Source organism: Microtus pennsylvanicus, chromosome 19 (genome assembly GCF_037038515.1).
Source record: "Microtus pennsylvanicus isolate mMicPen1 chromosome 19, mMicPen1.hap1, whole genome shotgun sequence".
NCBI lineage: Eukaryota > Metazoa > Chordata > Mammalia > Rodentia > Cricetidae > Microtus > Microtus pennsylvanicus.
In genome coordinates, this window is record NC_134597.1 from 542,546 (window position 1) to 569,348 (window position 26,803).

Here is a 26,803-nt window from a genome sequence, read left to right on the forward strand (position 1 = left end):
TATTCATTTCCTTATGTCTCTTGCGGTCCCTCTCTTTCTCCCTTTCCTTTTCCCTCTCCTCAGCTTCTTTTCTGAGGCGCTCATCTCGTTCCTCTGCTTTTTTTTTTTTGAGGCGGTCCTCCCTCTCCTCCTGAGTCTCCCTCTTATTGAAAATCTTTTCTGCTTCCTTTAGCAAATCCCTGAGTGAACTCTCCCTGAGATTTTCTAGACGCTCCAGCTTGCGTCTGATATCTGGAGCTGACTGCCAAATGAAGGACATGGAGATATTGGTCTCCTGTCCGGGGTCTTCAGGGTTATAGGGAGTATATCTGCGGTAAGCCTCTTTGAGTCTCTCAAGGAAGGCAGAGGGAGTTTCCTCTGACCCCTGTATAACCTGCTTTACCTGGGCCAAATTCGTTGGGCGTGGAGCCGCCCTGTGGAGACCCGCTATGAGCAACTGGCGGTAGAGGGCTGGGTGATTCCTACCTTCCACCGTGGTGAAATCCCAAGAGGGGCGTTCAAGGGGGAAGGCAGCATCTATCTCATTGGGTAATTGGGTGGAGCGGCCATCGGGTCCCCGGACTTCCTTCCGGGCTTCCAGGAGGACCCTCTGCCGCTCCTCCGAGGTCAGCAGAGCCTGCAACAGCTGTTGGCAGTCGTCCCATGTAGGCTGATGGGTAATCAAGATAGATTCAATCAGAGCAGTTAACCTAGAGGGGTCCTCAGAAAAAGGAGGATTATTATTTTTCCAGTTGTATAGGTCTGAGGAGGAGAATGGCCAGTACTGCAGTTGGCCGTTCATTCCCGTTCGAAGAGGGAATGCCTGTGAGGAGGTTGTATCTGCTGCAGGCGGCTGGTCCCGCCGTCCCCTCAGGCGAGCGGCCATTGGGGATGGACCAGCGGAGGCCGGCGCTGCTTGTTCTTGTTCTTCTTTCCTTTTAGTTGAGTCAGCCTCATTTGGGGGCTGTGGGGCTGGCTCCTGATATGGGGGAGGGTCCTCCGTGAGGAGGTCCATCAGTAGGTCATCACCTGGGGGCAAGACTTTTGGAGGAGGGGGCTTGGGCACTGGGGACTTGGTAAGGGTTGGGTACAGGGAGGAGCGAGGCGGAGGTCCCGTTGGGGTAAAGTAGGTGCAGAGGGGGTAAGGACAGGGAGTTTCGGGGTGACGAAAGGCTTGACCCAGGGCGGTGGGTCATAGCCATCGCCTCCCAAGTCACGATATACGCGACCTGGTCTGGATGCCCGTGAGGGCCAGGATCCATCACTTTAGCCTTCACCTGTAAGATAACATTGATGTCAAAAGTTCCATCCCTCGGCCAGCCCACGTTAAACGTGGGCCATTCCGAGGAACAGAAAGTTACCCAGCGTCTCTTCCGAACGTCCACTGACTGGTTGTCTGCAATGTCCTGGACGTCCCTCCAGTGCTGTAGAGTCAGACTTAAAGGGGTGGTTACAGATTGGCCCATTCTCTCAACCGCGGTGACAGTGACAATAAGACTGACAAACAACATGCAACTTAGACACAGAAACGCACAGCGCGGCTTCGGTGTAAAACCGAAAGCAAAAATTCAGACGGAGACTTTGAGGACCCGGACTCCTCGCCTCCCAGAAGAATCACGTATCCCTCAGACTGTGGGGAAGCCCCAAACAGTCCCAGTTCCGTGCGACTCACAGACTGCAGATGGGCCACGAAACGGGCCCCAGACACCGCTGAGACGTCTCCCAGGGCTGCGGTCGTGGAGTACGAGCTCGTCAGCTCCTCCACGGGTCCGCCCAGATACAGATCTGGTTAGCTAACCAGTACAGTCGCAGGCGCAAACATAAAACATAAAAGACAGAAGACAGGGGAAATTGCAGATCTGCTTGCTGGCCAGCTTACCTCCCGGTGGTGGGTCGGTGGTCCCTGGGCAGGGGTCTCCAAATCTCGGTGGAACCTCCAAATGAAAGACCCCCGAGGTGGGCAGCCTTTCAGACTGGGGAGACCCTCCCAAGGAACAGCGAGACCACTCTTCGGATGCAAACAGCAAGAGGCTTTATTCAGTACACAGGTACCTGGGGCGACTTAGTCTCTCGAAGGACTAGCGCGCCTTCAGGCGGGGGTAGTGGGTTTTTATAGGGTAGGGGAGCAAGAAGCACGGCTACAGAAGCGAGACGCATAGTTACAGGGGTTTAATTGGTCAGTTCATATAAGGCCAGGTTCATCGAGGACAATTTGAGGTTTTACCTAGTAATCAGATAAACTGTCTACTCTGGCTCCATCTAGGGCATGAGCTGCTTCCCCTTGCTTAGTTCCTCATTGCTTGGGGCCCAGTGGCTGACCGCAGACATCCTGCCTAGCCCCTCTGCCCTTGTCTTTTAAGTTGAACTTCCCTGCCCTGGTTTTTGTGTATGTTTGCTCAAAAGTTCAAGCCTTGCAAGAATGGCGTTACTGCTGCTAGCTGCTGTTTATATTGAGTGGGGGTCTTTCAATTATAAAATAATTAAATTTTTCTAATATTACAGCTAACAAATTTACTTTAGTTGAACCCCACATGTAACTCTGAGTCCTATCAGACACAGCATGTCAGTTCCAAAGCTGTTGATGGCCTGTCTCCACACTTGGCACTCTCTGCTCACTTCCTAAGTCAAGCGCAGTACCATGGTTAGAGGGAAGTGTCTCTGGCAATGCTCAGCCATCATCCTTCTCACTAAGTTTCCTCATTCTGTCCTCCAGTTCCTTCTTCATCTGACCACAAACTTCTCACCAAGTGCTGCTGCTTTGAGAGGCTGTACTATTATTTTGTCTTACTAGTGCTTGTGTTTTATTGGCAGGGTTGCCATGACATTGTACCACAGACTGGTAATCAATACAATAGTCATTCATTTTGTCAAAGTTCTGGAGGCTGGAAATCCAGGGTCAAGATGCCCACTAAGATACTTTCTTCCATGATGCCTCTTCTATTATAAATTATACCTTCTCTTCTCCACACGGGATCTTACTCTGTCTCTGTGGGTCTTCTGTTTCTTGAAATGAAACCAGTCACATTGGGTTAAGATCCACCTAAATTGATTTTTACTCCTTCAAAGACCCTGGTTTAAATATAGTCACATTATGAGGTACTGGGCTATGGCTTTGATATGTAGAGTGTAAGCAGTTCATCTATACCAGGTACTCACACATCCCTAATCTTGTTGATATTCTCCAGGGAGCTTTTTTCCCCTTCATCTCATGGTAAGGATTATTGACACTGTGAGTGGTCCCTGCTCATGATTCTCAAAGGTTGTTTGTCCTCAGTTCCTTCTTTGTTCATGAGAAAAACTTGATGGCTTCAGGTCAGGGCTTATCAGCCCTCAGGCTTCCCTTTTTGATTATTGTGTCATCTAATAATAGAAGTCAAACTTTTAATATGTCCTCACTAGAAACTGATACTAGCAATAATTGATAGGTCCTTCTGATGATTTTAGCACTTCCTGAAACTTTTTGTTTTTAATTTTTTCAAATTAATATATAATTACATCTTTTTCCCTAGTCCCATTCTCTAATTCAATGACTGTTTTTTAACTGTTCTCACTCTCTCCCTCACTCTCTTTATATGCATATCTCCTATGTATCTCTGTTTTTGTCTCTCAAACACACACACACACATACCTAAATACATAAAAATAAACAATTTTCTCAATCCATACACTGTTACTGGAACAAGAACAACACCAATACACATGATAGCATTAAAGGTGAATATTTCACTGACAGACATTGTGTGTCCTTGCTCTGTCTTTATAGTCACATTTTAGCCTTGCTTTGCATTATTGCTGTCTCCCTACCATGATCATGTTTTCCTACAGTCTCCAATGCAATAGAGTAGCCAATGGATTGAAATTTCTAAAATGTGGTATTTAGGGAAACTTTGTTTTTTATTGGCTAATTAATCTTAGGAATTTACTTTAGTATTGTGGACTTTTCTAGTACAAATGTTATACTTTGAGTATGAAATACACCCAAAAATGTATGTATTAAAGCCTTTGTTCTCAACTGATGGCACTGCTATAAGAGATGATTGGGTGTTAGAAGGTAAGGTGGACGTGAGCAATATTGTCCCATTATACTCTGTCTTCATGAGGAGGTTCTACCCTCCCCCCCCCCGAGACCACAGCAATAGAGACAGTCAGCACTGTGATCCCTGAACTCTCTGAAACATGGAGACAGAGGTAAATATTTATTTCTTTGTACCACTGCCCTTGGTTGGGTATTTTTTCAAATGGATAGGAAGCTAATTTAGCAAGCTATAATTATCACCAAATCCACATCTGTATTTAGAGTTAGATGCAGCTCCGTAATCTGGACCAAGGTCCACGACACTATGCAGATACCAAGTGTCAGTGAATGATCCATGACCCAGAAAAATCAACTGGGGAATTACTTTTCAGTGTCATGAGCATGAGCACTCGCCATGTCCCAACTACTGTAGAATGTACTCCACTGTTCTACCTCATATGGGCCTACATGTCAGGTTAATGCTCATGTCAAACTGCCACAGACGAAGAAGAAGAAGAAGAAGAAGAAGAAGAAGAAGAAGAAGAAGAAGAAGAAGAAGAAGAAGAAGAAGAAGAAGAAGAAGAAGAAGAAGAAGAAGAAGAAGAAGCACAAACAACCCTGACAGCAATGTCTAGAGCTGTGGTTTGGATTCAGGCTGATTGACTGAGGTCATAGGATTAGCAATCACTCCTCCCAGAGACTTTCTTCTATTCCATGAGCTTTAGCTGGTGAAATGAGGACAGGGTCTATGGGCCTCTGCTCCTGTGCTCTTCAGCTTCCTCCTTACATGCAAACAGTTTTTATTTGGAAATTCATTCACATGGGAAACAAGGTTTCTACATAAATTAGCTATTTCAAATGGGTTTGAGTCACATGGGAAGATGCACACTGAGCAAATCACGCATTTGTTGGGTCCTGACTATGAGGCAGAGACTGTTGACAAAAGGAATCCACTATCCTTCACTTTTCTCTTCTTTGCTGAAATGCTTTTCTTCTGCATCATGTGGCACTTGACAGGCTTGAGTGTGGCTGTTGTTGCTGTTCCCCTGGATATATTGAATATTGAGGCTGCGCCACCTGTGGTAGTGTTCTGGGATTTCTGTGGACTCACGGATAAGGGTATGAAACTATCTACCTTCCACAACCCTAACTGTGTGAAGTCAGAAACTCTCCCTTGCTTAGATAGTACACAGTCACTGCAGCATGGACTCTAGAGATGGGACAGAGAAGATGGAGTTTTTTCCAAGCAAAGCTGCTGTGTAGAATCTAAAATCAGCTAAAGTCTGGATGCTTCTACTAGCTGTGATCATCTACATCCATTCAAACAGAGTTAACTGAGATTCTCAAATACACTCTGCAAAGCAGATTCCATGCACATCAAGACTTAGTTTAGCTTTCTGTGCTCTTCTCCCAGATACACAAGATCCTAGTCACTCACTTGATGACTTCCTTCTCTCTCTCACAGTTGGTTGCCTAAGGAGCAGTTGGCTACTGCCTTAGTTCTTTGTGAAAGATGGGGTGGGTACTGGGGCTTATGACATTGACTTTTAAATCTCCCTATATTTACCATTTTTATAGAATCAAATTACTTTGCAAGCATCAAAGACATTATTTCATTTTAGTTTCTATTAATTATGTTAGAGCTTCACTGCTAATAAGAAATGTTACAGAGGAATGGCTACTACTCATGTGTCATGTTTAAGTAAGTCTATTGGAAAAGCATTTCTGACTCTACATTTTAGGTACCATTGCTCAATAAAATTTGAAATTACAATTTTGTTTTTAAATACAATAAATCAGTCCAAGAAATTTTGAGAGTTGTTACAGTTTTCAAATTCTGGACTTGCCTTATCTTAGTACAAAAGCGAATTAGGTCTTTTTTAATCTTTGTGATATTTTCTAAAGAAATTTTGGTCTAGGAATTTAGGATTTCCAGTTTGAAAAAATGTAGAACTTTGAGATTTTTTTTGTAATTTTTGTACATAGCTATGCCAAAATATAAATTATTATATAGGCTCATATACTCTACCCCTATTCCCATTATTTTTCCCATATTTCATTTTTTTATTCAGTAAGTATTCGAAGACTATCAACATGTTTGTTAGATTTAGCATTACTCGTTATACAAGGTTTTAATTTCACAAAGTTGTCCTTTGCTTTTGGTTTTAGGTATCAAGGGAAGCAGATTTTCCACATCAAATATTCTTGTTCGAGACCTGGCAGTGATGTGAGGTCTCAGACCGTCTACCACCTTCCTAACAGCTATAGGTGTATGGTATTCCCTAAAGCTATCAATGAGAACTACAAGGTAGAAGATTAGAGTCACCATTGTCAAACAGCCTAAGTATAATTTTGGAGCTCAGGAGGCTTTATGAAATTTTAAAATTCAGAGTACAGTCAGAGTTGGATTGTCTTTAAAACTGGAACTATTCTTTGGGATTCTTTATTTCAACATAAGGGAAACCTACTACTACTTCCAGCAGGGCAGTTATTAATATCTCCAAACAGGTATCATTGTAATAAACTCAGATTTTTAACTAGGGAGAGCATGTTTTCTCTCTTGTGTTGGTCACATAGTTTTGCAATATAGGGAATCCTGGGGTTCATTTAAATTCTGGATGTGTTTTCTCCTTTAAAACTGTGACTACACACACTATCTCATTGCCTCCTGGATGCTAACATTTCTGATAAGAGCTGTGTTCATACCGTTTTGCAGGATGAGATGAGTCATGCTCTAGGCTGCTCTCAGCATTCTCTTACTATACCGCTTTTGTCTGTTGGATTCTAGCATCTGCTGGTGTGCATCTCTCTGAGTTTATCTCACATCAAATTAGGTCAGCTGTTGGATTTATAGTTCTTATATTTTAATAAACCAGGAAGGTTTTATACGGCAGTTTTTTCCTCAATAATCTTGCCACTACACTCCAAATTCTTCAACTTCTTCTCTTTATTGTACCTCTTTCCCTGCAGGGCTGCCTGAGTAATGTTATGGTACACATTTCCATGATTTGGGATTTTTTTGTAACCTGCTAAATCCTCTGTGGACCCTGTCCACTGGACTAATAAATTATAAACCCCTCGTATGTTGACTCATGAGTTGACTCCTCAATATCATTTGGTTTCTTCTCATAGTCTCTCTCGGTTTGGTGTTATATTTTGCTATTCAGACTCTTCACTTTCTTCAGTACTTTTCCTTACTTTCCTTTTGCTCTTTTCATATCCCAAATGAATGTTGCACAGTCTTGGTCCAGTAGTATAGGACAGTGCAGTACAATGTAGTCCTACAAGATCATTAAAGTCCAGGCAAGAAGGGACAGAAGTGTCAGCTATGGAACTTAGAATAACTGGGTAAATAGGGTGCTGTGATGGGAAAACAGGCGACAAGAGAGAGTGTCCCCAGGTGACCACATCATGTGCAAGGGAACAAACAGGGCCTCCTGGAGGGTGGGGCACTGTGACCCCTTGATAGCTGCCATGTCACACCAAACTAGACCTCCAAAGCGTGAAATAAAATGTTTCTGTTGTGTCAAACCATTAACTTTGTAGGAATCTGTTATATCATTCTTGAACTTAATATAATGTTGGGGTCAGAGGGAGATGGTTTGGAGGTTAAGACCACTTGCTATTCTTCCATGGGACTCAGGTTTAACTCTGAGCACCCACATGGTGGCTTATAACTATGTATAACTTACAAGGTCTGTGACACCCTCTTCTAGATTCCTTGACCACTTGGCATATGTTTGGTACACAGACTTATGTGGAAGAAAAATACCAATACACATAAAATTAATTAATTAATGTGATGATAATACATATTTTAAAAACTGGTAACTTAAAACGGGGTTTTCTTTCTCTAATTAATGTGCATGTTATTGCATGTTGGGAAATATCTACAGCATTATCACTCCACCTGATAAAGCAACCCCCCTGACTTGGGGCCTCACCTAGAATCTTGTAATCAAATGTACATCTCACTAACTATACCTTACACTTAATGCTTACATCTCACTGTTCTCAAAGAGTCATGTAATCACACACAGTATTATTATATAAGAAGTGCAACATGCCATGTGCACAGAAAATGAAAACCAAGCTGATACTGGCATGAGAATCTCAAACAGAATTGGGGTTTCATGAAAATACTGCCAAAGACTCTGTCTCTGAGACTCATTTCCTCATCTGTTACATTTGTTTGCTAAGAGGCCCAAGTGAGGGGAACTGTGATCACTTCATGCTGAGGTCTAGTTTATAACAGTATTTGATGACAGACTAGAGGAGACTGAGTATTAACTGATGTCTCCTGCAGGAGCAGCTATAGAGGACCTGAAGGTGATTCAGCCTGAGAGAGCAGTTTCTGTCGGTGCTGGAGAATCAGCCACTCTGAGATGCACTGTGACCTCTCTGCGTCCTCTGGGGCCCATTATGTGGTTCAGGGGCACAGGATGGAGTCGGGAACTAATATATAGTTCCACAGGAGAGAAGTCTCCCAGAGTCACAAATGTTACAGATACTACAAAGAGAACCAACCTGGACTTTTCCATCCGCATCAGTAATGTCACAACTGATGATGCTGGTACCTACTACTGTGTGAAGTTCCAGAAAGCAGACTCTGACAAGGAGTTTCTGTCTGGGGGAGGCACAGTGCTGTCTGTCCTTGGTAAGTACTGCCTTGTCCTCCTCACCCCTCATATCTCTAAAAGGTCAAAATGTGTCCAAGATTCTGTGATCAACAACCAAGAAGCAAGCCTGTAAGTGACCCTCATTCATAGGGTGACTTTCCCCAGCTGTGGGCCAAGGAAGCTGAGGAGAGGACATGCTATGTGCTAGTGGTGCCATTTCTGGTAAATGGGGGTGAACCCATACCCTTGTCTGCCTTACGATAGCTACCCTTCTTGATCTGTCCCCATCTAGTGGCTACATAAAGACAGCTGATGCCTTGTTCAGGGACAGGACAAACCTGGCCTACCGCCTCCACAGTGTATTACCTCACCCAATTAAGTCTTCTCTTTCTGCCAGACAACCTGGGCCTAGTGTATGCCAGGTTTCATTCTAGATGTAAAACAGATAGCAAGAAGCAGGCAAGCATGAGCTCTTTCCCCAAGATGTGAGTATCCTCCCTCCCAAGAGGAAAATAAAGTCAAGGCAAAAAGTAAAAAGTACTTGGCACGGTGTGCTTTTCTCATTTTCTCTTCGTCCACAGCACACTGAGATCCATTGGTATGTGCCCACATTCACTGTGGAATCTCTCACCCTTGGTTTACAACTTTGTCTTGCGTCTCTCTGGAAACATTTTGAATCCTACTTGCACAGGCACTGAAGGTTCTAAGCAATGTAGAGTTAAGTCTCGGAGTTAGTCTCCATGTAGATGATCTCCAATCACCAGCATAGGCATCAGGACATTCACTTTGAACTTATGACAGAGGCCTGAAGTCTTATTTCTTGGTCTTGATTCTGGCAATTTTATAGTATGAAGATCATCCAGTCCATCCCTGTTTGAGATGTGAACCCAGTTTGCCAGTGCCCTGCCCATGTCCACACAGCCAGCTGATGTTAGGATCTGGACTTGAATGTACAGCTGACTTCAGGCCAGATTCTTACAGTCCAAGCAAGGAACACCATCTCCACTTAGCAGCCTGGTACATATGAAATGCTGAGTCAGAATTTCTCAAACTCAACCATAATATCCATTTATCATCGGATCCCCAAGGTTTCAAGATGTTCCTCACATCAGTCGCTAATAGTAGTGGTGGGAAAGTTACACCAAGGTAACCATACTATCACTCCATATTAAAGTGAGAACTGTTCCCTGTGTAAACAAAGCTTCACAGTCCAGCAGCTAGAGACAAACTAATAAAGATCCCAGATCATGAATGCTTCATTTGTCTCAATTCATTGCCACTAAAGCAGTGCTACAGTGAAGGAACTTGTAGACCAACAGTCCTAGGCAACAAGGTCATGCCCTCTGAAGGAGACCTGCTGTGTTTGAAGGTGAATTAGTTCATAAGGATGCTACCATTTTCCTACCTGGGTATAAGAAGTCTTCTCACAACCCCTCAATAGAGAAAGACAAGAGGAGTGACTACCCTGAAACTATAGAGGCCATAAATGAAGACACTAATGTATAGGTAATGCAATGCCTGGACAACTACAACCAGCAAGTGGATTAGTCAATATGAAATCCATAGACATCCACTGATACTAGATTTATCTGACATGTCACTGTCCCTCAGGAATCCCTTGATGAGAAAGTAGATGGAAAGAGGGAAATGGAATAGCAGTGTGCTATGTGCCGCATGTCTGTTATTTTGTTTTCTACCTAAACGTGTTCTATAGGGGAGAGGTCATGTCTTCCCTTTAGAGAAGAAAACTCTGAGGTTCAAAGAGGTCTCATGAGTGGTGAGCAGGTGAGAAAGAGTCAAGTTTGACTAAATCACCCTGCCTCATAGAGTAACACAGCATACATGGTATTCCTCCTACATAGTTTATTCTCTCTGAATGGCAGAAGCATAGTACATAGCTGCCTCTTGTGTCCAGTCTTGAAAATGTGGGCTATCCATGGAATAAGGAGAAAAGCAGGTTCTGCAGGAGCCTCTTGGAAAAGAACCTCCTTTCTGGAGTTACCTGGAACAGGGATTTGGCTAGAATCCCTCAAGTTAAATTCTTAGAGATGAAGAGTCAGAGTCAGAATCTCAGAAATGAGGACAGTTACTATGTTGTGGTAAATTAAAGTGAGACATGGGAAATGACCTCTGAGACACAGCAGGTCCTCATCTGTGGCATGGTGATGATCGCAGATCCTTTAGAGGGAGATGCTGGGCCCTCTGTATATCACAGGGCAAAGCAGCACCCCAGAATCCAAGTGGCATTATCATTGTACAACTTGGATAACTTACTGGATTTGAATGACAGTTTCCCCTTCTGTAGAACATGGATACCTGCACTCACTTTTTCAGGCTTCTATGACTACCCCGAGAATTACTAAGAAACTAGCATCAGGAGGTAATGTCATCACTTTCTGTGATGACAACAGCCATGTTCCCTGGTCAATGGTACAGATACATTCTAGATAGTGATTATCAGTGACATTCCAAGGCAGCTATAGTACAGTGGTCTGCAGGGGAGAGGACAGAGACAGTGTCTGCATAGGCATCCCAATATGCATTCCAGCACTCTTCTCTCTCATTTGTGCCCATAGCAACCCTGCACAGAGGAGAACTCACTTGGCAGACTCTCCCTGCTAGCACACTATATAGGCCTGCTATACTGAAGGAGTGAAGTCATATAACACACTTAGAGAAACTCCTGACTTGTAGGAAATGTTTCATCAATGTGAGCTTTGTTACTCAGAAGTCATGTGACCTTGAATTCTTACTTTCCCTCTCCAGGCCTTAGTTATCAACTAATTTGGGGGTAGAGGGTTAGTGATTTTCAACCTGGCTTCTCTTTTCTTGTTGGGAGCTGTGAACCCCCAGATCCTGAAACAACTTGTTTTCCCCTGATCTGAGTACCTACAGCTGCTCTGAGCACCAGACCCCCAGGAGTTCTTAATGGCAGGAGAGTGGTTTCTGGTGCATTTGGCTGGGGTGTGGCTATCTCTATATAAACTTCTTCTGGACACAATAAAGGGGGCATTCTTGGGCATTCTGGCTTCAAGGATGACCTGTGTCTCTGTCTCTCACCTCTGTCTGTCTTTGTGTGTTTCAATCTCCAGCCCCTTGCCTGGCTCAAGAATGGTATGGCAGCTCATAGAACACAGAAGGGCATGGTGTGCCACATTTTCTCTTTGGAATAATGTGGGAAACAGAGATAAATCTAAGATCCACATTTCTTTATTTGGTCTGATATGGGACCATCTGAAACATTAAATGTCTCCAGAATGTTCTAATATGCAGCTTGAGTTTAAAATTTCCTCAGATACATTTTTTAAAACAACAGGAGATATTTGTCATTAGTCCCTTGATGGACCTGTTACATCACCAAGCTGAGGCAGAACCATCCCTCATGCTTCAGAATAGCAGTGCCCACCATACTGCTCACAATATCCAAAAGCCCACGTAACGTGCCTGGAATATTTCTCAGGGAGGAGATCCAACCAGGGAAGAATGCTGTTCAACTCTAATCTCAGGGAGCAGCTCTCATATATTGCACAGGACTACAGAAGAACAATTTCTGAGGTCTGACTTTTCTCTCTTTCACTGAGAACTCTGCCTTAATGACACAGTATATTGTTGAGCTGTGTCCTTCAACTATCTCCTGGCTGTCTGCTCTCTATAATTAGCCCCTCTGGAGGAAGTGCTTGCAGTCCTGATTGTGCTGTAAAAGCCACTGGCCAACTTAGTAAGAAGATCCCTAAGAAAGAGGAGGATGTCAGGGTACAGAACAGTGTTTCTCAGTGGTTCAAGACCCATCTGCTGGTTGAAAAGAACTTTTACAGCAGTCTCATCTCAGATATTTGCATTATGATTTATAAAAGTAGTAAAATTACAGTTATGAAGCAGTAACAAAAATAATTTCATGGTTGATGGTCACCACCACATGAGGAAGAAACTATGTTAAAAGTTGCAGCATTAAAAAGGTTGAGAACTACTAGTATAGAGGCTCTGCTCCTTACATAAGTTTTTCAGAGTAGGGGCAGGAACAATCTAGAGGCATGTCATTTTATGCCTTTATGGATTTTGCTATAGCTTACAGTGGCAAAGAATAAATATATGATCTCACATCTAATAACAGCTGCCTTGATATGTAGGATTTGCAAACACATACTTACACAAAGGATTCTACCTTCATTTTCATTTTTATGGTGATATTTTTGTTCAGTTTTTATGGAAGGGGACATTGATGCTCATTAGATAAAGATCAAGATTCAAATTAATCACCCATTGGGGTGAGATGAGTTTTGTCATTTGGCCTGTGTAAATTGTCCACCCATATGCAATTTGGTATTAATCCCACCAAAGGGTTGGTCACTGGAAACTGAACAATGTCAAGATGGGCAGAAGCTCCTGATAAATAGTGACTGGTCCCTCAAACTTCGAGGGACATCTGGCATGCTCATGTTTAGGTAGATTGACTTCAAACAACACTTGATTACACTCGTGGTTTGATGTGCATTTGAGGAGCCACATATATAGAAATACAAATGTGTGTGATATTTCCAAATGCAGCCTGTCACACATACTAACCTCAGCACAGGACATCTAAACAGCACACTGCCTTCCTCCCACTAGTCCACTCAAATATATGTTTTCAACCAGGGAGCATTGCTGTCTTTTCAACAAGCTTCTGTCTGTGTCTCTTATGATTAACACTGAGGACATGAACCACCTTTAGCTTTTTCTACGAACGGTAATCACTGTTTTCAACCTCAAACTAAGTCTGACTGAAGCCCATTTAGAGATCCAGACTAGTGAGCTCTCAGTGTTACATTCAGGCTTGGCGCAGATGAGATCTATTAGTGTGTAAGTAAAAGAAGAAAAAACAAATGACTGGGAAAAGTAGGAAGGGTTCCAGCTTTGTGGCCTTTCTGTCATGTTATTTCCTGAGTTACTATAAATGTAAATCTAAAAATGCTTTCCCTAGATTTCCAGAGGAAGCCGGCAGAGCAAATGATAGAAAATATAAAATACATTGATAATTGCCTTCCTTTGTCCAGACTGAGAATTCCACCAGGCTTTGCCCTTCCTCATTAACTGGTGGGGATCTTTGCTAGACTATGGAGACCAAAGAACAAAGGACACAACAGAAGGACAAATCCTGTCCAAAAAAACAAACAAACAAACAACGAAACGAAGAGGATAAATAGTTAATGTCTATGTCTGTGTCACAGTTATCACCACGGAGCAGAGCAGGTTCTTAGTATGGCTGAAGCTCTGGTATTGATCCCAGGCCCCACAACAAACAATGACAATGGGGATAATGTATATGAAGGTTCCTCACAATGTTATGTCAACAGTGGTGACCATCACAATCCCACCCTCGTCTACATGCTCCTTTGCAGCTAAACCGTCTCCTCCTGTGGTCTTGGGCCCTGCAGCCAGAGTTGCTCCTGGGCAGACAGTGAACTACACATGCAAGTCCCATGGTTTCTCCCCTCGGAACATCACATTGAAGTGGTTCAAAGACAGAAATGAGCTCTCTCACTTCCAAACTACTGTGAACCCCAAAGGAGAAAGCATCTCCTACAGTATCTCCAGCACAGCACAGGTGGTGCTGAGTGCTGGGGATGTCCACTCTCAGATCACCTGTGAGGTGGCCCATGACACCTTGAAAAAGGGCCCGCTTCGTGGAACTGCCAAATTATCTGACATCATTCGAGGTAAATGACTCTGAAACGAGCTCAAGCTCTTATCCTTTCAGAATAGTTTGGTCCATAGTTCCCAGCAAGCATTCATGCATACAACACAGAATCATAGACTGCAACCATCACATAACAGAAACTGTATTTATTTTAACGGAAGTAATTTCGGTTGTACTGATTAGAAGCCACACACTAATTCCTGGCATTTTCATCCATTTTACTATTGTTATTGCTTTTTCAGTGCACCTGGGAGTTGTGCTAATTTACTTCACTTATTGTGACACCCTGTGCACCTGTGTGACAGGAGCTATGTTTGGGGGCTCTCCTCTGGCACAAATAATCAACCTGTCCCCATGATGAACTTGCAATGAGAATGGTTCCTCCATACTTCAGCTTCCCTTCTGGGGTCTTTCTCTACTTAGGCTTTGAAGTTTCAGCTTCTGATTGTATTGTTTCAGTTTCACCCACCCTGGAGATCAATGAGCAGCCATCAATGGTATGGAATCTGATAGGTGTCACCTGCCAGGTGAATAAGTTCTATCCTTCGAAGCTTCGGTTGATTTGGTTAGTGAATGGAAATATATCCCAGATAGAAGACCCTTCTACATTCACTGTAAACAAGGATGGGACCTACAACTGGACCAGCTGGCACATAGTGAATGTATCTGCCCATGAGGAGGACATAATACTCACCTGCCAAGTTGAGCATGATCAACAGCCACTGGAAATAAAAACTCATACTGTGATGGTCAGTGCACGTCAGAGGGAACAAGGTATTAGCACCGTGTCTAGTAAGTTCTCTACCCAAACTTCTTGGCTGTTTGCTAATTTTTCCTCTTTTCAAATGTCAAAGGTAGCATTTTGGTTATTGTGTGATAATCCTAATATCTACAAACTAACTAGAAAGTTAAAGCAAGCTCTCATTGCCAACCTCCCATGGGTCTCATGCATCTATTCATTTATGTGTTAACATTCACAGATATTAAATAAGTGGGACAGGAAGGCATCATCCTACCCTAGAATCTTACCTGTTGACTTTTTTACCCTAACATTTGTTATTTCATGTTCATCTTCTTCTTCCTTTTCAGTACCTTCCCTGTCTCCATTCCATTTTACTCTTTTCCATGAATATCTGGGTCCTCACTCAGTGTCCTATGCTACCTCTTGAATGTAATTCCAACAGTCCTCCTGAGGAGCTGCAGTTTTACTGTAAATTGGCAGCTCACTTGACTGTGAGTGATCATATCAGGAGCCTCATTTCCTCCTGTTTTATTATAAAGGACAAATATCTATGTATACAGACCATGAATCCACACATACTACATGAAGCTTTCCATTTTTCTGTCATCTTTTGCCCTTCATTAATTACCTAATGAGTCATAAGTTTTATAGATAGTGAATCTAGGGGTGGAGAAGCAATAGGGATGTTGAGTTTTTACCCTGAGACCATGTGATCTTGTCTATGTAATGAGGGGAAATCTAAGGCCCCTAGAAGCATGGTCATAAATAGTACATAAGGCAAATTTTTTCTAGTTAAGTATCTCTCATTGACTTGTTACTATTCTAGGACTTAGGGTTTGAGGACCTTTATATAAGTATGTCTTATTTCCCACTCATTAAACACCAGGCATGGCCATCAACTCCCATGACTTTTAAAACCTCAGGTTCCTTGTCATACAGCCCTTGTTGTGAGCTTTATCTGATGGATAAATGATAGGTCAACCAAATAACCATTATACCACCAGTAGAACAGTAAAGTTTAGAAAATACGAGCTCCCTTAGAGTAGGAAATATATAGATGCTACATAATTATACCTTCTGATGGATCTGTCATGTATGCTCATACACTTACAAGTGCAGTTCACAGTGAGTGCTCAGGTAAATAAGAATCTTTTCATTCAAATCCAAAAGCATCATCATATTCAATGAAATTAACTATAAATCTTAACAATATTTCAAATGAGCTGTCTTTTCAAAATACTTTATAGACTTTTTTGTGTGCAACAAAGTTAAGTTATTCAAAAAGTATCACCTTCCATAGTTTGACCAATAACAAATAAGTTTAGAACTTTTTTCTATTTAATGTGAGTTTTCAAACTTTTGCTATAAAATTTATTAGATGATCATATTGTCCTTTTAAAGTCTAAGTGTACGTGTAACTATGATAATGCTCCTCTCTCAGTATTGATGTGGAAAATTTGTCATATACCTTTTATTTCATCAGACTTTCTGGAGGATTTCCAACATTTACCCTTTACAAAACAGAATTATTTCAGTAATCATATCTACTTTTTCAGCTTATATTTCATTGATTTTCTACTGTTCTCTCTTCAAAATTGCTACAAAAATTTGGGGAAATACCTTATGGGTCAACAAATGATCTATAGGAAATTGGGATCCTGTCATGGGATTCTTAGTGCCATTAATTTAAGAATGGACTCAAAGGAAGTCCAATGAGAATTTAATTGGAGTTTAAAAATAATAAAATCCATAGTGCAGGCAAACTCTAAATCTCATAAGATTCTCAGAATTTGGTAATGTAGAAAAGAATGGGAAAACAAAACCAGAAACAATTAAACAGTCAAACAAAAAAATCCCATGCTATTCTAGCCAGCACAAAATTTAATCACATGGTGAACAACAAATGGGGAGGGAGCTGTAGAAAAAATAGTAGTGCAGTCAATAGTATCAGATAAAGCAAGCTTGGGTTCTGGCAAGCCCTGAAAGAAAGATGAAAACAGGAAAAGAAAAGGTGGTTCCTTCTTAGTCAAGTCTCAGAAAGGTGAACTACATTGCTGCTCAACTAGGAAAAACTGTATTGTAGAAAAAAAAAATGCTTTTATTTAACTTGCCTTCCTAGAGCCCAAGTTGAGATTCTATTCTTTTTTTTTTTTTTTTTTGATTTTTTGAGATAGAGTTTCTCTGTAGCTTTGGAATCTGTCCTGGAACTAGCTCTTGTAGACCAGGCTAGCCTTGAACTCACAGAGATCTACTTGCCTCTGCCTCCCAAGTGCTAGTATTAAAGGCTTGCACCACCACTACCCAGCTGAAATTCTTTTCTCTTGATGTGATATTTACTTAGTCTTTTCTTGCTATTCTAAGAATAGTATTTACTTCATTCTGCTTGTTCCTGATTTAATTTGGTCTTTTTGATTTCACTGAGGTGCAAGGCAATTCACTTCAACGCTTGGAGCAAATGAATTATCTTTCTATAAATAACTATTTCTTGCCAGTTTAATTTAAATAATTATACCTCTACCACAAGCCCTGGGAACAATGGCCATTACAGTTGGGATCTTCAGTGCCAGACAGTTTAGTAATCAAATTCCAAATTCTCTTATTTAAGTGTATTATCCTGACTACTCTTCCATGTCAGAATTCCAAGGAAATATTCTGTGGTGAATGTAGGAAGGCAGATCACTGTAGATATAAAAACAGGTATGAAACAGGATGTGTATCTGAGAGATCCATGGGATCATAGTGCAGAGATAACAAAAGACACAGCAACTCCTCAGAGAGCTGAGCCACGGGATGGCCACTGAGAATTCTTTCGGGATGAAGAGGAGGGAAGAGGCAATAGAATTCATAATTCGACTCTGCTGCATCAAGATGGGTATCTGCTTCTTCCCAAGGCCACATCAAGACCATTTTCATGCTTGTTTGTTTTGTCTTTATTATTGTTTGTTTGTGTTTTCAGGAAATGTTATAGTTTTATTTTAAACTCAGGTAAAGAAATGTGTTGTTTAGCTTGCAATTCCAGGATACACAAGGAAAGTCAATTCAAGAACTCAAACATCACACCCACAGTCAAAAGCGGAGAAAAACAAATGTAAACATAATTATCTGTTTGCTGTGTGATGCTCACCTAACTTTCTTCACTCTTCTTACACGGTGTGGAACCCTATGTCTAATGAAATGGTGCCACGCACACTCATAGTGGTCTTTACCATCTCAAGTAACAATCAAGGTAATCTGCCACAGACACACTAACAGGTCAGCCATATCTATACAATTCCTTAGCAGAAATGTTCTTCCTAAGAAAGTTTAGCTTGAGGTAGTGGACATTTACAACTACCTATTATAGAGAGTGTCACAGGAAACCTGGGCTTAGTAAGACTCACACATATGGTTCTTTTATTTACACCCTGCTAGTATTGGTATTATAGGCAATGGTTACTAAAGTGTTTGTTGTTGTTGTTGTTATTGTTATTGTTACTGCTGTTGTAGTTGGTGCTGTGCTAGGGATTGCACCTAGGAACCCAACTAACCTTACATGTTAGGCAATCATTACAATCAATGTACAACCTAATCAGCCTATTTCTATTCCTAAAACCAAATTTTAACCTTCGATTAATTTCTAAATTAAAAACACCACTTCCTGAAAAACAAAAAAATTTTTAGAAGGCATCTACACTGGGGTGGACATGGGCTGTCTAATGGCTGAGGCACCAAACCGTAACATCTATTCTCATGGACTCATCTATAGAGTTTTGATCCTTCATCTGCATGTTTTCAGCTAGTGGTTTGAGTAGGCTGTTTGCCAATTCACCAGGCTCCATTATGCCACAAATCTGGATTTTTTAAGGATGATTTTCTATAAACAAGGTACTGTATCAACTATTTTTCTTCCAAGGGGCCATCTTTGTGTGCATGTACTGTCACAGCTATTGCTGAGCAACTGAGAGACTGAACCTGTCTCATCCAAGGACAGTGCCCCAGGGATCATCCTAAAGACTAGCAGTGAGGAGCTTCTCTGAATCCCACTAACCTTGTGAGCCTACCTATAGATCAGCTTCCACAATGAAGAGTAAATAATAATCCTTAAATCACAATAGTTCATTCTAGATCAAAATATGGGTGATCAAGGCCCAGGAACACAGATTTAGGTCACCTTAAAGGCCATTGTAGAAGAACTTTTAAGCAATTTTTTGCAGGAGAAGCCATAAGTTAAGACACTTTTGCATTGCATTGGTAGAAATATGGAAGAGGTGGGTTACAACATAGCAGAGAACCCTGTTAGAGGTTTCAGATGACATCCTTGGTATCTTGGTTGGTGGAAGTTGCTAAGTTAACACATTCTAAAGGAAAACTAATATTCTGCTTGTGCATTCAAATTATCTGAATTCTCACAAAGCTGTTGTGTCGAGTACAGAGGAAAGCAAGGTATGGCTATTAAGAGGGTTGAATATGGCCCCAGATAATTTGGTTCTGTACTTGCAGCATGCCAAACTCTCCAATTCATGAAATTCCAAATAGTTAATAATAATTAAAAAGGTACAGTTTGAAGGTTCAACTTCTTTATGGAAACTTTTGTTCATAAAAACAAGTGCTATGTAGCATTGAGTACAAATTCTTACCCAATCTCTCTAGAATGGCAACTTAGTAACCTGTGATAGGACCATTGGGAAACTAGAAATATCTGTACTGCATCTTCTTCTGTGAAGTATTGAAGCTGGGATAGGGCAGAGATTTAAATTCCTCAGAATTTTGATGGACATGGGAATGCACAAATAGCTCAGGTAAAGGTCTATGATGATAAATTCCTTGTGCCCTCTATGTTCCTCCTACCACTTGATTTCCAGAACTGAAGACATCAGATACTGCTGAAATCCTTGTAGCTGTGATCCTTGGACCCAAGCTGCTACTGGTGATTGGTGCCTCTGCCATCTACATGTACAAGAAGCAGAAGGCCTGACTGTAAGTTAGGAGGGATGGAGTGGGTATCAGGTATTAGTTACTATCTATTGACGTGACAACATAGCACGATGAAAATAATTTATAGAAAAAAAGGGTAATATGATCTTACTGTTACAGCAGCATATGAGTCCATCAAGTCTGAGAAACATGGAAAGCAGATCAGGGAGCTAAGAGCTCACATCCTTGGTGGACAGCAAGGAATATAGAAAATAAACTGGAAGTGTGACAAGTCTTTTTAATATCAAAGCTCACCTCCTTGACATACTTTCTCTGAAAGGGCTGTACTACCTAAACCTCACCAAAAAGTAACACCGACTAGAAAACAAGTTTTCAAATATCATAGAATATAGAGAATATTTTTTGAGGGAAAGAAAATTCTAATAACATACTCACTAACAGTGCATTTTAAACTCCACTTGTGTGCTAGATCATATTCCAATAGTTTTTTTTACATGAACTCTTTTAATTTGTATTATTCTACCATTTTCCCTACATGGTAACCTTGGAGTTATCTGTTCCTTTACTATCTATCTCAGGCGCATAGGCACTTGACTTTGAAATATTTTTATATTTTATTTATATATATATGAAGGAAGGGGAGTGGGGAATATTCCCCACTCTCCTTCCTCCTTTCTCCCTTTCACCCTCACCCTCTGCCCCTACCCACACTCCCAGCTGGCTTAGGAAATCTTGTCTTTTTCTCCTTTCTAGGCAGATCCATGTATTTCTCTTTTAGAGTTTTCCTTGTTGTCTAGGTTCACTGAGGTTGTAGATTGTAGGCTGGTTATTCTTTACTTTTTGTCTAAAAGCCACTTGTGAGTGAGAACATATTATATTTGTCTTTCTGTGTCTGGATTATCTCACTCAGTATGGTTTTTTTTTTCTAATTCTATCCATTTGTCTACAAATTTCAAGATGTCTTTTTTTAACCACTGAGTAGTACTCCATTGTACAAATGAAATAGAATGATTCCCAATTTTCTGAGAGATTGCCATACTGATTTCCAAAGCAACTGTACAAGTTTGCACTCCCACCAGAAACGGAAGAGTATTGCCCTTACTCCACATCCTCTCCAGCACAAGTCGTTATCAGTCATTTTGATCTTGGCCATTCTCACAGATGTAAGATGGTATATAAGAGTTGTTTTGGTTTGCATTTCTCTGATGGCTAAAGATATTGAGCATTTCCTTAAGTGTCTTTTGGCTTTTTGAGATTCCTCTGTTAAGCGTTCTCTATTTAGGTATGTACCCTATTTTTAATTGGATTTTTTGTTCTTTTAATATCTAGTTTCTTGAATTCTTTGCATATTTTGGAGATCAGTCCTCCATCAGATGTAAGGTTGGAAAAGATCCTTTCCCATTCTGTAGGTCTTTCATTTGTTTTGTTACAATGACCTCAAGATACGTTATGTCATTTGAGGCTATTGTAAAAGGCGATGTTTCTCTGATTTCTTTCTCAGACAACTTATCATCTGTGTATAGGAAGGCTGTTGATTTTTTTTAGTTAAACTTATATCCTGATATACGATTAAAGGTGTTTATCAATTGTAGGATTTCCTTGGTGGTATTTTTGGGTTACTTATGGGTACTATCATATCATCAGCAAAGAGTGAAAGTTTGATTTTGTTTCCAATTTGAGTTCCCTTTATCTCCATTTTTTTTTGCCTTATTGTTCTAGCTAGAACTTCAAGTACTATATTTAATAGATATGGAGAGAGTAGATGGCCTTGTCTTGCTCCTGATTTCAGTAGGATCAATTTGAGTTTCTCTCCATTCAGTTTAAAGTTAGCTGTTAATTTTTTATATATTGCCTTTATTATGTTCAGGTATGTTCCTTGTATCCCAGATCTTTCCAAGACCTTTATTATAAAGGGGTGTTGAATTGTGACCAAGGCTTTATCAACATCAAATGAGATATATGGTTTTTTTTTTCATTTTGCTTGTTTGTTTATTTTATTTATTTATTTTGAGACAGGGTTTCTCTGTAGCTTTGGAGCTTGTCCTAGCACTCACTCTGTAGACCAGGCTGGCCTTAAACTCACAGAGATCTGCCTGCCTCTCAATTTGTTTATATGGTGGGTTATATTGAGGGATTTTCATTTGTTGAACCGTCCCTGTGTCTCTGGGTTGAAGCCTACTTGGTCATGGTGGATAATTTTTCTGATGTGTTCTCATATTCGATTTGCCAGTATTTTATTGAGTATTTTTGCAACAATGTTCATGAGGGAGATTGTTCTGTAATTTTTTTCTTAGTTATATCTTTGTATGGTTTGGGTATCAGGGTAGCTGTCACCTTGTAAAATGAGTTTTGCAATGCACCTTTTGTTTCTATTGTTTGGAAAGTTTAAGTATTGATGTCAGTTCTTTGAAAATCTGAATTTTTTCACTGAACTCATCTGGTCCTGGGCTTTTTTTGTTTGGGAGGCTTTTGAAAACTGTTTCTATTTCCTTAGTGGTTATAGGTCTATTTAGTTTGCATAACTGGTCTTGATTTAATTTTGGTATGTGATATTTATCCAAAAAGTTTTCATTTCTTTTAAGTTTTCCAGTTTTGTGGAGTACAGGTTTTTGAAGTATGACCTGATGATTCTCTGGAGTTCCTCCATGTCTGTTGTTATGTTCCCCTTTTAATTTCTGATTTTGTTAATTTGGGTATTCTCTCTCTCTCTGCCTTTTCATTAGTTTGGATAAAGCTTTGTCTATTATCTTGATTTTCTTGAAGACCCAACTCTTTGTCTCATTGATTCTTTGTATTGTTTTTGTTGTTTTTATTTTGTTGATTTCAGCTCTCAGTTTGATTATTTCCTGTCATCTAGTAATTCTGGGTGAGTTTGCTTCTTTTTGTTCTAGGGCTTTTAGGTGTTCTGTTAATTCACTAGTGTGGGATTTTTCCAGCTTCTTTATGTAGCATTTATTGCTATGAATTCTCCTCTTAGCACTGCTTTCATCACATAAGTTTGAATATGTTATATGGTCATTTTCATTGAATTTTAGAAAGTCTTTAATTTCTTTCTTTATTTCTTTCTTCATCCAGTGGTGATTCAGTTGAGTATTGTTAAGTTTCCATGAGTTTGTGTGCTTTCTGCAATTAGTATTTTTGTTGAATTCCAACTTTAAGCCATGAAGGCCCAATAAGACACAGTGGGTTATTTCATTTTTTTAATATCTGTTGATATTTGCTTTGTTACTGAGAATGTGGTCATTTTTAGAGAAAGATCCATGAGGTGCTGAGAAGAAGGTATATTCCTTTATGTTTGGGTGAAATGTTCTGTAGATGTCTGTTAAGCCCATTTGAGTCATGACATATGTTAGATCCTTTATTTCTCTGTCAAATTTCTGTCTGGCAGACCTGTCCAGTGGTGAGAGTGGTATATTGAAGTCTCCCACTTTTATTGTGTGGAGTTTGATGTGTGATTTAAGCATTAGTAATGTTCCTTTTAAAAATAAGGGTACCCTTGTATTTGGGGCATAACTGTTCAGAATTGAAACTTCATCTTTGATGGATTTTTCCTGTGTTGTATATGAAAAGAACTTCTTCATCTCATTTGACTAGTTTTAGTTTGAAGTCTATTTTGTTAGCTATTAGGATAGCTACAACAGCTTCTTTCTTAGGTCCGTTTGTTTGGAAAATCTTTTCCCAACCTTTACTCTGAGGTAATGTCTTTGTAGCTGATGCATGTTTCTTATACACAGCAGAAGGATGAATTCTATTTTTGCATCCAATCTGGTAGTATGTATCCTTTTATAGTGAGTTGAGTCTATTAAAATTAAGGGATATCAATAACCAGGGATTGCTAGTTTCTGTTTTGTTGTTGTTGTTGGTGGTGGTAGTGTGTGTTTCTCTTCTTTGGGATTTTCTGGTGTGAGGTTATCTAGTGCCTATGTTTTATGGGTGTAGCTAACTTCCTTGGATTGGAGTTTTCCTTTTAGTACTGTCTGTAGGGCTGAATTTGTGCATAGATACTGCTTAATCTGATTTTGTGATGAAATATCTTGTTTTCTCCATCTATGTTGATTAAAGCTTTGCTGGATATAGTAGTCTGGACTGGCACCCATGGTCTCTTAGTGTCTGCATAAGCCTGACTAGGACCTTCTGGCTTTTGTTTCTATTGAGCAGTTGGGTGTAATTCTCATAGGTCTGCCTTTATATGTTACTTAGTTTTTTTCTTTGCAGCTCTTAATATTCTTTCTTTAATCTGTATTTTAGTGTTTTGATTATTATGTGTGATGAGGGGACTTTCTTTTTGGTCCAGTCTATTTGGTGTTCTGTAAGCTTCTTGTATTTTCATAGGCATGACCTTCTTTAGGTTGGGAAAGTTTTCTCCTGTGATTTTGTTGGATATATTTTCTGTGCCTTTGAGCTTGACTTCTCCTTCTTTAATTCCTATTATTATTAGGTTTAGTCTTTTCATGGTGTCCAATATTTCCTGGACATTTTGTGTTAAGAATTTATTGGATTTAGCATTTTCTTTGACTGATGAATCTATTTCCTCTATCATGTCTTCATGGCATGAGATTCTCTCTTTTGTCTCTTGTATTCTGTTGTTTATGCTTGCATCTGTAGTTCCTGATCATTTATCTAGATTTCCCATCTCCCAATTTCCCTTGGTTTGTGTTTATTTTAGTTTTCCCTCTATTTTAGTTTCCAAGTCATGAACTGTTTCTTTTACTTGTTTGACTGTTTTTCTTGGTTTTCTTTAAGGAATTTGTTGATTTCTTCCAATTTTTTGTTTGTCTTTTCCTCCATTTATTTAAGGTCATTTTTTATTTCCTTTTTAAGAACCCCAATCATCTTCATAAAGTTATTTTTTAGGTCATTTTTTTCTGTTTCATCTGCACTGGGATGTTCAGGCCTTGCTGTTGTAAAACAACCAGTTTCTGGTGGTGCTCTCTTACTCTTTATGCCGCTGAGTGTATTCTTACCCTGTTGCCTACCCATCTCTTTCTCCAATCAGAATAGAGAGAGCCTGTGTTTCATGAGGGTCCATTTTCCTCCGATTGGTATGGCTGGGGGCTGTAGCTCCATTGATTCTTCTTCGGGTGTAGGCAGAGGAGAGCCCTTGGTCATTTCTCCTCCAGGTGTCTATGGGCCTGAGGCTCAGATGATCATTCCTCCCGGTGTTGACAGGGTTGAAGCTGAAGCTCCAGTGGTCAGATAATGTCTGGAGGCCACTGCTACCATCATGGCCCGCTGCATTGCTGCTCCTGCTTTTCTTCCCAGCGGTCTGTCCCAGTTCAACACACTACTGATCCTGCTTCTCCTCCCAGCAGCCTAGCCTGGCTCACCTAGTTGCTGCTCACACTTCTCCTCCCTGTGGTCTGGTCTTGTCTGGCCTGTAGCATTGCTGTTTAAGCATTTCCCCTCAGCAGGCTGGTGTGGCCACCCTCACTACTGCTCACCTCCTCCCGGCAATCTGCAAGAATATTTTTTTATTCAAAGCACCAGGGTAATATCAGTCTATGAACTAACATAGAACAGGTAGGGTTAGTAGGACGGCCAAGATATTTGTCAAACAGATTTAGGATCTGTGCTAATGACATGTTGCTGAGTATTCTCAGGAGACTCTTAGAACCCTTTGAGACATCCCAAGCTCCTACAGTAAGAATTTACTCAGGGTCAATAAAGGTGTCCAAAGAGGCCTAAAGGATGTGAATGACATGGGCCCTGAGGTAGGATGTGGGGTATTGGTCCCACTGCTCCTGTTGGAGGTCACCATAGAAAGCAGAAGGAAAGGTCCGTGGGAAACTGTAATCTACATTATGGATCAATTTTTAGAAGTTCCAGAGACCTGTAACAAGGACTGTTTCTGCTTTGTTCTCTCCGTGATCATAAGGAATAGACTCAAAAGGACCATACAACTCAGAGACTGGGCTTGGATGACACTTTTGTGACATGGGCATCTCATCCACTCAGGACAGAAGAAGAGCAGTACCAGGGATATTGCAGCACTAAGATACAATGCATAAGTGGTAAAAGGAGTAATGAATAATATGTCATTTTCCACAGATCTTCTCTTCATCTTCTGCCACATTGGACTCTGAATATCTGACATCACCTTTCTTAGAGAGACTGAGACTGTGGTGAAAAGCTGTGGAAATCTGCACAAATATCTTCATTACAAAGACATCTCTAACTCAGAATTCCCTGTTGTTCCTCTGCATTAGCATTGATAGCTCAGAGCTGTAATGCTTTGGTTATTGGATTCTATTGGGGTGGGGGGTTCTTAATCTCATTAATAAAAGAAATTTAAAATGTACTCAAGTTAAAGTCCAAAGATAATCTGTTCAAGTTATGAGGGAATGTTCTAAGTTCAGGCAAGTATACAACTCAGCAATCTCACAGAGGAAGACAATGGAGGAGTAAAGGGAGAAATATATTCAAACTGTTTAAGAAGCCATGGAGGTCAGACATATGATGAAAAAACTGCCACATTTATAAAGGGGGCATTTCTAGAAAAAGCAAAGGAGCTTCAAGTACCAAAACGTTATACTTAGATTCAGTGAGCATCCAAAATCCAAATGGAAGAGACAAAAGAAAAAAAATGAAAAGTTGTTCTTGTCTGATCTGGTCACCATGAGATACACAGACCCAACTGGACCTCAACATAGCATGTAGGGACTGCACTGGGTAGGGAGAATTCTAGCAATGAAATGGGTAGTATATAAACTAATGAGAAAAAGTTTTGACATAGAATCTTACTAAATAGCCTTGAGAGTCCTATATATTGCTATGTAGACAAGGCTCATTAAGATTTTCTTGTCTCTGCTTCCAGAGTCCAGGGATTGAATTATGCTGCACCATGATGCCTCTCAAGG

The 26,803-nt window shown here is 40.6% G+C and overlaps 1 protein-coding gene across 2 annotated transcripts in view; it reads left to right on the top strand.

Annotated features, from left to right (window-relative positions):
- The window catches only part of LOC142838469 (signal-regulatory protein beta-1-like), a 28,438-nt gene extending 1,866 nt beyond the window's left edge, over window positions 1-26,572 (top strand). The window contains exons 2-6 of one of the 2 annotated variants that reach the window (XM_075953945.1): window positions 8,301-8,651; window positions 13,992-14,309; window positions 14,750-15,082; window positions 19,874-19,988; window positions 25,995-26,572. In XM_075953945.1, coding sequence (XP_075810060.1) covers window positions 8,301-8,651; window positions 13,992-14,309; window positions 14,750-15,082; window positions 19,874-19,986 — 1,115 coding nt within the window. In that variant the 3' untranslated portion in view covers window positions 19,987-19,988; window positions 25,995-26,572. The remainder of the gene's footprint in view (window positions 1-8,300; window positions 8,652-13,991; window positions 14,310-14,749; window positions 15,083-19,873; window positions 19,989-25,994) is intronic. The other variant, XM_075953946.1, reaches the window with a different exon arrangement.
- Window positions 26,573-26,803: the final 231 nt, after the last annotated feature.